This window comes from Peromyscus eremicus, unplaced genomic scaffold (assembly GCF_949786415.1).
Source record: "Peromyscus eremicus unplaced genomic scaffold, PerEre_H2_v1 PerEre#2#unplaced_67, whole genome shotgun sequence".
In the NCBI taxonomy this organism is placed as follows: Eukaryota; Metazoa; Chordata; class Mammalia; order Rodentia; family Cricetidae; genus Peromyscus; species Peromyscus eremicus.
Genome location: NW_026734308.1, coordinates 805350 through 819426, shown reverse-complemented (window position 1 = coordinate 819426; position 14077 = coordinate 805350). Strand labels below are relative to the sequence as shown.

At 37.2% G+C, this 14077-nt stretch overlaps 1 protein-coding gene across 2 annotated transcripts in view; it reads right to left on the bottom strand.

Moving 5' to 3' along the window:
- Nucleotides 1-2435: 2435 nt before the first annotated feature.
- LOC131901274 (sulfotransferase 2A1-like) overlaps nt 2436-14077 on the bottom strand; it is a 32687-nt gene continuing 21045 nt past the window's right edge. The window contains exons 5-6 of one of the 2 annotated variants that reach the window (XM_059252486.1): nt 6903-7080; nt 2436-2548 (exon numbers count right to left, since the gene is read on the bottom strand). In XM_059252486.1, the coding sequence (XP_059108469.1) occupies nt 2436-2548; nt 6903-7080 (291 nt within the window). The remainder of the gene's footprint in view (nt 2549-6902; nt 7081-14077) is intronic. The other variant, XM_059252487.1, reaches the window with a different exon arrangement.

The following is a 14077-nucleotide window of genomic DNA, read 5'->3' as shown; positions in this document are numbered from 1 at the left end:
GGAAGCATACAAGCCTTTAATGCCAGATGCCAGGGCAGAAAAAGGTTTATAAGGCCTGAGTAAAGAAGAAGTCTCTCTCTTGTGGCTGAGGATTTTGTATAGGTAAGAACATGGTGGGCTTGCTCTGCTTCTCCAAACTTTCAGCTATTACCTCAATATTTGGCTCTGGGTTTTATTTTTTATTAGTAAGACCATTTAGCAATTTGTGTTACACACCTATTAAATGATTTTTCAACAGTGAAATTTTAAGTACAGATTATAAGCAGTAGCAATGATAATATATATAAAATTTTTATCTCATTGTGTATATTTACGAAATTCAAGCATTTACATCTTGGATCCATCTGTCACAACTCATACTCTTGATAAGTACTCCTGTCAACCAACACCGTAAGCTTCCCTACTTACCTACTGTCAATTTCTAACATTGGGATCTATCTATCTAACTATCTACCTATTTATCTGTGCATCTAGCTATCTAACTCTGATAATCTTAGGCTTCAGACTATTTGCACACCCTATTACTAATGGATCTAGAAGTTTCAAGCATATACCCAAGAAAAAGATTTTCACTATGCTCATTAACTCTGTCTTTTTTCTCCAGTCTATATCTGTCCCATCAGATTTCTAATTATTTAAAAACTATAAACTGCTTCAAATTAAAATCAGCTACCCCTACACTTGCTGTAAACCATATTAACTGATGTTTCTGACGGAATTCCAAACTGGCCCTGAGCCTCTGGCTTTAACCAGAATTTTCATACTGCTCTAAAGCTCTCTGTACTTTGCCTTCTTCAGGTTGTCCCTGTATACCTGGATAGCAATCAAAACAGATGTCTCCAACCTTAACTCAACTCCTTCCTTCCAATCTTTGATAAGCACTCCAAAGATCCAAGGTCTTGACAACACCATCGTAATTTCAGCCAAGAAGCAGTTACAGAACAGATTACATAGGCCTTCATCACCAAAAAACAGTCTGGAATGTCAGGACCAAAAACATCCTTAGGACAAATGGCTAAATTGGTGCCTATTAGCATACCAAACACATGCTGGCCTCCATGCTCTCATGGCAAATACTGGTACAGAGTTCACACAAGTATTCAGTATCCTGATGCCTCTCTGCTCTTCTCACCCCAGTCCCTATCCTAAACTTACCCAGGTCATAGACTTCTATTCTCCAGCCTCTGATTTATATATAACAGTGTCAATTTGATAATGCCTATTCTTGGCACTCTTTATCTTCTTGGCCACCCTCTCTCATCTTATTCTGTTTTAGTCTTGCTTTCTTGATCCCCACTTAGTAGCCTGGCCTATTCTGCTGGCCATGTTCTGTCTACTACTTTCTCTCTCTGCTCTCGACTCTTCTAGATGCCCCTAGGTATATTCTTCATCATACCTAAAATAAATAACTTCCCTGTAATCATATAAAGAAAAGAAAATATTGCATTATTTCTCCATTCTGAACATCTATATTTAAATATAAGTATGTTTATAGGACACCCAAGCAGAGAGGTGCTATGTAGGAGGCAAAAGTGCTAACATGAGTGAATGTATGACACTTGACAGTAGAGGAGCAATACTGAGAAAATAGCAATGATGTGCATGTATGAACCAGTTTTATAATGAATCCCATTATTGTATACGCCCGTAAAAATTACCCACAAAGAAGGAAAAAGCTGAAATACAAATACACAGTTGTGAGAAGAAATGTAAGTTTATGAAGATATTCTACCATACACTACTTAAATTAGGTTTGAATGTCTCTATAAATATAATTTATTTATGTTTTGCCCAGATGTAACAGAGCAAAAATTATCTACAAATTTCTGTAGTATGCTTTGTATTTCAGATATTACAAAGGTTGTTTTAAGCTGGAATTCTGTGAAGCAAATTGGACTTGACTGTCAATGTATAGTAGACCAATCATAATAGGAACAAGTATTTGATAACTAAAGACTACAAGATTCAGAGCTGGAGAGATGATTCAGAGGTTAAGATCACTGTACTACCCACATAGAAGACCTGAATTTACTTCCTAGGACACAAATAAAGGAGCCTACAGACATGCAGTGGCAACTCGATGGGAACCAATGCATTCTTCTCATCGCTAAAGTTACTACACACAGAAATATGTGTGCACACCCATGTGCACGATGCACACCTGCAACATGCACTTGTGGCCGCACGTGTGCACGCACACGCACACACACAAACACACACACACACACACACACACAGACTCACATAAAACCACCACCACTACTCCACTACTACTACCACTATTACTACTGCTATTATTACTACTAGTACATTTTAGAAAAAACCTACACAATTCAATAATAGGATGTATTCTATGACCATATCCACTCAGTCTCCTGAAAAAGGACAGAAAAATAAACACCAGTGTCCATGTAAGATTTTAAAATTTTAAGAATTTATTTCCATGGAAACAGCCCTGGAGGAAAACCAGCCATTTTCTCCTGGAATACTTTATCAAAGGTTTCAGCTTGAGCTACTGTAAAGTGGTTCTTCCAGTCCCCAGCCACACCTGGAAAATGTGAAGCAGACACAGAGATGGGTTAATGATGATTGTAAATCTGCTCTCATTCCTTTATTCACATGATATTATCATCTGCTTAAGTAGGACCACACAGTCAATAAAGTAGAACTAACAGTTATTCTATGGAGAACAATTCTTATGCTTTGAAAAGTATGCAAACAGACTTGTACCTCTGAATAAGTAATGTCAACCATCTCTTATATCAACATATCAACTCCACAATATAACAATATGGACACTGGATCTATATTTTTAATGTCCAGATTGTTTCTCCTCACTAGACATGCTTCCATCATACTATCGAGCCCAACAGTTTCATATCTCAAATACCCAAAAACACTCAATCGTTCTTTCTTCCTTTTATGGTTTACTTATAACTGTTCTGCAAACTATGCCAAAAACTTTTAAAACACCTTTTAAAATTAATTCTAATTATGTGTCTGTAGCTGCATATGAATGCACATGCCTGCAGAGGTTGAAGGTATCAGACACCATGGAGCTAGATATACACACAAAGGTAAGTTCCATATCAGTCATCTTGATATTTCCATCAAATACAACAGACACAAAATACTGCCTGCTGAGAGCATCTCAGGATGTCTGTTTTCAGTCAATATGGAGTTTGCTGATGCGTGAAGATGATTTCATTCCCAGAATTTTTTTTTTTTTACCATACCTTGGTTCTCATAACCACATTCTAAGAGTTCTTTAGGCTTGGACATTGAAATATCCTCTAGTCCAAATTATCACATTGTATTATGTGTTCCTTAACCATGAAGTGCTGATGTGTTCCACATAGTTACTTCTTGTTCTTCTGTTTCCTTATTTTTGTGATGGTGACCCTCTCTTCCTATCTTCTCTCTATGTAGAATTCTACAGGCACCATCCTTGCTGTATTTTATTTCATAGCTGTGACACTTTGATGAATTTCCTCTTTTTCAACATGCTTGAAACATGCATCTAATATATTTGAAAAGTAAAATATTTCTTAAATTATCAAAGGCTTCATTTATCAAAGTGTATCAGACATACAAAAATAATCTCAGTATGGAATTATTGAAAGGATTAGTAAATGAGTAAGGAAGATAGTGGCCTTGTTGCCATTTTGCTGATGAAGAAAAATTGGTCCTTGAGAACTTACCAGCAGTATAGTGATGCATGTAGATTTGAAGCCAAAAAGACTGACCACAGAAGTCATGTTTTTTCCTTACTAAAATACAATCTTTGTGTATCACATAAGTTAACTTTAAATGCCCAGTTGTACATTTTAAAGAAAGTATAATTATTGATACACAATAGTCAAATAATATACCATTACTTGTGATGACTGTAAGAGTGTCATCTATTAATACTGGAATCTATCAATGCCCACTGCTACTTTCAGCTTCATTATTATACTCATTAGTGAAACAAGTTGCGTTATTGTATCCCACAGTAATCTTGATCCTCATAAGCCAGACTGGATGCTGAGCTACCAGAATCTCAGCAAATTCACTATGTCTGCCAAATGGAATGAATCAATCCAGATGAGAGAATCATGTCTGTGGAGTGTATTCATGAAGTTCTCAGTCCAACCATCTCAAAATCTTGTGTACCTATCATGCATGTATTTTTCTTCAATGCTTCTTTCTAAAAACCTCCTGAAACTCTGATGTGTCCAGGGTCAGCAAAACCCTAATGCACAGTGGCTTAACTCCTGTTGGAAAGGAACTTCCTCCTAGTTTCAAAGGCTGCAGGTCTCATAAAATGTTGTTGTTCATATCCTCCTGGCTTTTTCGGCCTGTAGATAGTGGGCTTCTCCATAGGTCTTCCCTCTGTTTCTCAGATTAATATCTTTTTTGTACACCAGAGAAAATGATTACTGACTCAAGTACTCTGTCTAGTAAATATCTACTGTGAACTAATGAGGGTCAAAACCTTTGTAGTTTGTCAGAAGACATTTCCTCCCATGTGTCTTGATTGTGACAATGTCTTTATCAAAATTATGTCAACTAAACAGAACATCTCTCCGGTCTGTATTTCATGAACTATCTAAATATTGAATCATAATGACCAAATTGTTTGAGGAAAAATTTTCACTGGAGCTTTAAACTAAATTAATCCTATCTAGCCTGATAAGTGAGTCTCCCAGGTAAATATTAGCTCTTCAGATTATCTCTCTAGAGGCAAGGAAATGTGTCTCTCTGGTGTCCTGAGAAAAGCAACTAAAGGACAACAAAAACAAGTTGAGAGACTTCCTCTTGTTCAAAGCTAGTATAACATTTAACACAATTTTTCATGCATTATGATTTAAGGATTCGGTCTATTGGTAAGTAATGAAATAATTTTAGAATTAATTTTTGATATGCTCATACTTTCCATATTAAGCAAAGGAATCAATCTAATGTAGGAATTAAGAAGATCAACATTTTCCTCATTCTTCTTATTCTTTTCAAAATGTTTCCCAACATATGCATCTCAGCAACTTCTGCACTGGAGTCATGAATCAGGGTGAGGGGTGCAATGAAGTTTGTCTCCCCCTTCATTGACCTGGTTTCTTGTGGGATTCATGGCTTATAGTGAGTTTAATACAAGGAAAACAATTTCTCAGAATAAAAGTTATCTTCAAATACAAAAGAAATGGGTGTCTTATATGATGACTATGATAATTAAAGCACACATGAATTTAGGGCCATATCCAGTTTTTTGAAATAACTACTATATATTTTTCTCCTAAAAAATATAATACATGAAAATACTATGTTTTAGAAGAGACTAAACTAAAATCCCAATGTGGTCTCATTCTGGAAAAACATAGCTGGAAAAGAGGAAAGTACAGTTTTCTTCATGTAATTTTGTTCCAAACTCTATTTCATCTACTCCAATGTGTCTCAGATAAAACTTTTGTTAGTTTCAGTAGCCTGTCTCTATTAAACAAGCCACTTTTTGGTTTTGGCATTTCATTGAAGCCATTTTGTACACATACTCTTTTATCTCTGCCAAATTATTATTCATTTCAAGAAATCCAATAATGAGCTATTACTTCTCTTACTTGAGGTCTTCAGTTCTTGTACAGAGAACTCTATCTCCATAGATTCTGGAGCACAGAAGTCTGAGGTTATGGGTCAATGGCAGTGGACCCTACTATAGGCCTCAGTCCTTGGTGTACAGATGACCATTTTCTTGAGATGACATTTTTGTGTGCCCAAATCTGAGTGTAATTTCCTCTTGTGAGGATACCAGGAGTACTGAATTAAATACAATACACTAATGACTTTAACTTACTTATCTCTATCTATACTCCTGATGTCCTTAGAGTCTTATGATCTGATCCTCACACTGTAGGTTGGAGGTTGACTGAAGATTAAGCCTGAAGCATGTAAATAATTGGAAGAAGCCAGGCAGTAGTGGGGCACGCCTTTAATCCCAGCACTCGGGAGGCAGAGGCAGGAGGATCTTTGTGAGTTCAAGGCCAGCCTGGTCTACAGACTGAAACCCAGGAAAGGTGCAAAGCTATACAGAGAAACCCAGTCTTGAAAAACCAAAAAAAAAAAAAAAACTAGAAGAGGAAAATTAAACGCATAACTCTCCACTTTCTGCATTTATATCCATGTTTTTTAGTCATCCCCAAATACCTCACATCTAACTCATTCCTTCTTCAACCCTGATTCCCACCTCACCAATCATTCACTAATTTGGTGTGGTGTATTCTGGCAGTCACTCCTCAACTGCACAGCTATGAAACCATACCAACAATTTGCTCATAGCATAGAGAGGTGGCACAGACATAGAGAAGATGGGTATTCCCTTTTCAAGGTAGACAATTCAGAAAAAAGACAGTAAATATTATCATGAAGCAATCCAAATTTAGCTTGGCAAATGCCATCATATTTTAACACTGGAGGATAATTCACTTAGTTCTTATAAGTTCTAATCTTAGCCTGCAGTGGATCAACAATCTTGACCTGTTGAACATCTTTTACAGCAGTGAATGGAAGTATATTTTGTGGTTATCATCCATTATATATCTTTGGTTCTTTCCATTAAACATTTTCTTAGAGAATAGGGCTATGATACAGAAAACCTAAGAAAGACAAACAAAAACATGTCTCTCATTTTCCATTGAGGATATTGGACACAACCATCTACAAACCCAAGATCATCTCCCCCCAAAAAATCAATCTTTTCAGAGTTTCTGAAATCCATATCATCACCACAGAAAGATTCCCCTGGAAGATCTCTGAGAAACTATGAGTGATGAGCAATGACTGCTGACACATTCACAACAATTTCTTAGAGCCTCATTGGAACAAAAAACCCTCCACATATTCTGACATATTTTGGGACTAAAGAGTCTCTTCACCTTTTCTCATGAGGACCAAATCATTAATATTCACAGCTTCTGGGTGGAGGTTGAAATTAGACATTCTGTTTTCTTTCATAGCTTCGAAGGAGCTGTACTTGAGGACCAGATCTAGCTCATCTGGCTCCAGTTTCTTTCCTAGGAAGTCACAGATCTTCTCTATGGTTCCCCTTGTATTCTAAATGAAGAATCAAAACAAAAATGAGGTTAATAATTAGAGAGCTCTGAGAAAACAGATGCAGAGAAGGTAACTACAGATGGAAGATGGAAAAAGAAACATGAAGAATGAAATGGCACCACGAAATGAGAAAGTATTGAATGGGGTTTAAGAAAGAAACAGGCCTTGTAAAGAGGGCAAGAGTCACACACAACATTTGTATATTTAGTCGGCTTGCAATGTGACTGATTTCTGGCCCCTAAAATACAGAGGCTATGGTTTTTTATGGGGGAGTTTATATTAGATGGGTCTCATATAACTTAGAGTGTCCTCAAATTTACTTTGTATTGAATGAAGACCTTAAACTTTTGATCATCTTAACTTCAATTGTCTATTGCTATATTCACAGGTATATGCCAACCTACCTACTAAATGCAATGGGATTTTTGTCTTGAGACAGTATGCTATGGAGGGAGTCCTATCTGGTCTGATGCAAATTGCTGTGGAGACCAGACTGACCTCAAACACAAAGAGGCTTTTCCCCTTAAGTGCAAGCATTAAAGGTATGCACCACCATACCCAACCTGCCCTCAGAAGTTTAAAGATACTTGTAGACATACTTATAGAAAGCGTCAATGTGAGTGAAGGCAATATGCACAATAATTTGATCCGGGTTCATGTTTATGCCAAATGATACTTTTTCCTATGGGTAACTGAGCATAACACAGATTTAAAACACTTTTATAAAAATGTTCTCAATAATTTTTACTTGGGGCTACTGCCAATATGTTATTTTGTTTTGAATTATGATTTCATGCTGTTACTTAGATGGGCATCAAATTCACAACCTTTTTACCTCAGACCCCCCACTGGGATTATAACTGTGCACTGCCACAACTGGCTCACTTCTAGAAGTTAGTCATAAGAATGCAAAACTTTGGAATAAGGAAGACTTTGCTTAGAATCCAAGCCCTACAAATGGGCTCATAAAGGAATTTTTGGCTCTAAACTTTTATTACATATCTTATCACAGACTCAGTTAATATTTAATGTAAAGGTAAACAACCATGGCAATAACTGAAAACAGTGCATGGAATGGTTGCAAAGGAGACTTATTGGGAAAATGAATGAGCATGCAGCAGAGGTGGGTAATGAAGTTTCCTGGGAAAAATTGAATTTTACAATGAAAAATTCAAATATTCCTCAAAAGACAAAGTATCTGATGGATGGCTTTGCTTTTTACATGGAAAATTTGTACCCCTGGAAAAGATAAAATCAAGAGATCAAATTATTTTGGAAAAATCCAATTTTTCTGTTTTTGATTATCCTTAATAAATTTCATCAAAGATTATTTTTCTGACTCATGCCAGGGAAGTAGGTAGGCTGACCACATATTTTCTCCTTTTCTTCTGCTCCTCACGTCCCAATTCGAAACTCTCATACCAAGTTCTGCCACAGAATATCTGTGGCATCTCGCCCCATCTAGAGTGGATCCCAAAGAGCTTCTCCTCCTATCCTGACTTTTTCAACTCATAGGATTATCCCAAGCTCCTACTTCAACTGGCCCTCCTTGGGAACCCACAGATTGCTCTGGCCAGGGAAAAGTAAGCCAGCTGTAGATTTTTGGCTCACTCTCCATTCCTTTGTGTCCCATCCCCCAGTGTTATCCCCAGTTCTGCATCAAAACACCTACATCAGACACCTCCATCTCTAGCGGATCTCAGAGACCCTCCTAAATACCCCTACCATAAATTGTTGATTGGACCCACACCTCAAGTCAATCAACCATTTCCCAAGAACCCACAGGCAAAACTGGGCGTGGAAGTAGTAGACTCAATGCAGAGCTTTATCTCTCCATTTCCTCCTCAAGTCCATTCTCCTAGTTTCACCCTCATCTCTGTGCAGAACACCTGCTATAGTCTCTCCCCAAAATTCCCCAATATAATGTGTATAACATAGGTCTTAGTCTCCAAAGTTCCTTCTACCTACTCATTCCTTTCCCTTCACCTCCAGATCAAGAAGACACTCCATAAGAACCCACAGGTCACTCTGACCAGGAAAGCAAGTAGGCTAACTATAGATCCTCACCTCTACCTCTGTTATCCCAAGGTCAATCATTCAATTTCATTCAAAGCTTTACATCAAAATTTTGCTGTGGCCTGTCCTCGTTCAGTAGCCCCATTTCCAGGTGATTATCTATGTAGTTCCTTTGGAAAACTCTGCTTTCTTCCATCCTGGTGTCCTTCCTATCCCCACTCATAGTCCACTCCCTTTTCTAAGTGCTATGGAATGTTCCTGTACTCTGTATAAATTATGCCCAGATTGGTTTAATGAAAAAGCTGACTGACCAATAGTCCAGCAAGATACGGTTAGGCAATAAAATCAAAGTATGGAGGAGGAAATGAAGAGCAGACTGGAGTGAGCCACTGAAGAAACAAGATGTTATAGGCAGGTGAAACCACAGGACCTGTGACAATACAAAGATTAATAAAAATGGGTTAATTTTAATGCAAAAGTGAGAATTCAAACCAAAATTATTCAACAAGGAAGGTGGAGGATATTTTATACTTATTAAGGTAAAAACCCACCACGATGACATTTCAGTTCTAAAATCAAACATCAAATCCCAAACATTAATAGTGGGACACTTCTGCAGCTCATTCCTACAAATGGACATGCCATCCAGAAGGAAATTAAACTGATAAATAATAGAATTATCAGACATTGTGGCGTGAATGACCAGGACATATATCTATAGTATATTTCACCCAAACACAAAAGGTTATACTTGTTTCTCATTCTCTCATGGAACCTTCTCCAAAATTGATCATATACTCAGTTACAAATCAAGTATCCACACATCAAAAAAGTTAAAATAACCCACTATATACTATGAGACCACTGTGAGTAAAATTTGCATTTTGAAAACAACAGAAACTGTAGACAGCCTATAAAATCTTGAAAACTGAAAAACTCGCAGCTGAATTAACAATGGGTCAAGAAAGAAATAAAGATATTAAACACTTCTTAGAATTCAATTAAAATAAATCCACGACCTACCGAAATTAATGGGACACTATTAAAGCTGTGTTAAGAGAAGACTCATAGCACTAAGAACCTGATAGCAGAAATTAGAGAATTCTCATACCAGAGAAATAACAGCACAATTAAAAGCTCTAGAACAATAAGAAGCAGACACAAATCTTAGAAAGAATTCAGGAAATAGTCAAATAGAGGACTAAAATCAATATAATAGAAGCAAAGAGAACAATGCAAACCATCAATGAAACATCGAGTTGGTTCTTTGAGGAAAAACAACAAGGTAGGCAAACATTTATCCAAACTTACTAAATGGAAGAGAGAGAATATCCAAATTAACATAATCAGAAATGATAAGAGAGACATAACAAGAAACACCTAGGATATTAAAGAAATCATTGGGCCATAAGTCAAAAATGTATACACCGCAAACTTGGAAAATCTAAAAGAAGGGAACAACATTTGTGTTAGATATCACTTACTGAAGATATATGAAGTTCAAAACAATTTATATAGATGCATAATGCCCAAGGAAATAGAAGCAGTCATTAAAAGTCTCCCAACCAATAGTAGCCAGGACTAGTTGGTTTTAGTACATAATTCTACCAGGCATTCAAAGAAGTGCTAATACCTATACTCCTCAAATTATTGCACAAGATAGAAATAGATGGAATATTGCCAAATTATTTTATGAGGCCACAGTTACACTGATATCTGAACCATACAAAGAAGAAACAAAAATAGAATTACAAACGAATTTCCCTCATGAACATAGATGTAAAATACTCAATAAAGTACTCACAAACTGAATCCAAGTAAACAAAAAGATAATCCACCCTAGTTAGGTGGGCTTCATCCCAGAGATGCAAGGATGGTTCAAACGTATGAAAATCTGTTAATTTAATCCATCATATAGACAAACTGGAAGAAAAACACCACAGGATTATCCTATTAGATGAAAAAAATCCTTTAACAAACAGGAGCACCCCTTCATGATAAATAGCTTGGAGAGATCAGGGATATGGGGACATAGTTATACATACTAATGACAATATATTGCAACCAATAGCCAACATCAAATTAAATGGGTAGAAAGTCAAAGCAATTTCACAAAAAACAGGAACATGACAAGGTTTCCACACTTTCTACATCTATTAAACACAGTACTTGAAGTGTTGTCTAGCAGAATATGACAACTTAAGGAGAATAATGGGAAACAAATTGTAAAGGAAGTCAAAAAAATTACTATTTGCAGGTGATACAATAGTATACATAATCTATGGCTGGGCGGTGGTGGCGCACGCCTTTAATCCCAGCACTCGGGAGGCAGAGCCAGGCGGATCTCTGTGAGTTCAAGGCCAGCCTGGGCTACCAAGTGAGTCCCAGGAAAGGCACAAAACTACACAGAGAAACCCTGTCTCGAAAAACAAAACAAAAAAATATAGTATACATAATCTAAAAAGAATTCTACCAAGGAGATCCAAAACTGATAAACATCTTGAGTGTAGTAGCTGGATACATAAAAAAACTAAAAAAAGAATCCCAGTAGCCCTCTTATATACAAATGATAAATGGGGTAAGAAAGAAATCAGGAAAACAACACCCTTCACAATAGCCACAAGTAAGATAAAATATCTTGGTGTAACTGTAAGAAAGCAAGTGAAAAACCTGTATGACAGGAACCTAAAGACTCTGAAGGAAGAAACTGTAGAAGATTTCAAAACATGGAAATGTCTTCCATATTCATTGATCATCAGGTTTAACATAGTAAAACTGGTCAGCTTATCAAAAGAAATCTACAGATTCAATGGAATACCCATCAAAATTCTAACACTATTCTTTACAGACCTTAAAATAACAATACTCAACTTTTTATGAAAAACTAAAAAAAAGCAGGATAGCTAAAACAATCTTGGACAAGAAAATAATGTCCAGAGATATCACTGTCCCTGATTTAAAACTGAAGTACATATCTGCACAGAGGATTCTCAACAGGGGAGTCTAAATAGCTGAGAAATAGTCAAAGAAATATTAAAATCCTTAGCCATCAGGGAAATGCAATTAAAAACAACACTGAGTTTTATCTTACACCTGTCAGAATAGTTAAGACCAAAATTACCATTGACAGACTTATGATGAAGAGCACGTGGAACAAGAGGAATGCTCCTCCACTGCTGCGGGGAGTGCAAACTTATACAGCCACTTTGGAAATAAATATGGCAGTTTCTAAGAAATTTGGGAATTGATCTACCTCAAGACTCAGTTATACCATACCACTCCTGGGCATATGCCAAAAGAACACTTCATACCACAGGACACTTTTTCTACTATGTTTATAGAAGCTTTATTTGTAATAGTCAGAAACTGTAAATAACCTCAATAGAAAATTGGATACAGAAAATCTGGTATATTTATATAATGGAGTATTACTCAGCTGTTAAAAACAATGACATCATTAAATATGAAGACAAACTGATGGATGTAGAAAAGATAGTCATGATTAAGGCAATTCTGACACAGAAATACAAGAATGGTATGTACTCAATCATAAGTGACTATTACGTAGAAAGTAAGGGAGAACTAAGATAAAACTGACAGACCAAGAGAAACTAAATAACTAGGTATGCCCAAGGGGGTATGCATGAGACTCACTGTGAGAAAGTAAAATGAACATTGCTAGTGGATGGAGGAGGGACTTAGAAGGGAGAATGAGGATGGGAACAGGAGGGATCATGTGGGTGGAGGATGGGTTGAGAGAGAATTAGGAGAGACAATGGAATATGGGGGCATCTATGGGATAAGATGGAAACCTAGAGCAATGGAAACACTCAGGAATCTATGAGAATGACCTAGTAACATGGAATATGGCAACTGAACTAGCCATCTCCTGTAACCAGGCAAGATTTCCTGTGAAAGGACTGGGACACCAGCCCAGCCACAAAGCCTTCAACCTACAATCTGTCCTGCTGACAAAATTTGCTTGGGTAAAGATGTGGCAGAAATTGGGAGAGTGAACAAGAAATAACTAGCAGAGCTACAGACCCATGTCCTGAGAGGGGCTCCCCTCTGTGGGCTAGCACCCAGAGGCAGTATACTCCAGAGATTTAGGATAGCAAAAATGTGAATGGCACAGGAAGTCAATGAAATGATATACTGCTTTTCTCACAGATTGATGTCTAGTACAACTGTCATCACATAGGCTTCACCACAAAGCAACTGATGGAAAAATATGCAGAGACCTAAAGCCAAACATTAGGTGGAGCTCACAAATATCCTTCAGAACAGGGCATGGCTGGAGTGTAGGGCCCAGTGACATCAAAGACACCAAAAAAAACCCAAAACCAAAGACTAAACTTACCTGGGCTCACAGGGGCTCACAGAGACTGAACAAACAACAACGGACCTCCATGAGATTGTTATAGGTGCTGTGCATATATATTACAGTTTTGTAACTTAGTGTTCATGTGAGACTCCTAATAATGAGAGCAGGGGAAGTCCCTGACTCTTTTGCTTCCTTTCAACACCCATTTCTAATACCAGATTACCTCATCCAGCCTAAATAGAAGAGGAAGAGACTAGTCACCCCTCTATTTGATATACCATGGCTAGCTGATATCATTGGGAGGCCCACCAGTATCTGAAGACTAACAGTGGAGGGGAATGGAGTGGGTGGCAGTAGTGTTGGAAGAAGTAGGAAGAGGGGAGTGAGGGAAATTTTGATTTGGATGAAAAAACAAAAATAAATAAATAAACCAAAAATAAATCATGACAATAACTCCACAACCTAAAGAAGGAGAGGCATATCAAAGTAAAAAGAAAACATGCAGAACCCAAAATAGACAACAGACAAGATCAGGAAAAAAAGTTGGTTCAGCCCATAATCATAATGAAAGAACTCAACATGGAGACAAGTTACAGATGGATAGGCAAGGCCTGGAATGGAATAATCAAATGAGAATGGGGAAAGGAGAGGGACTTG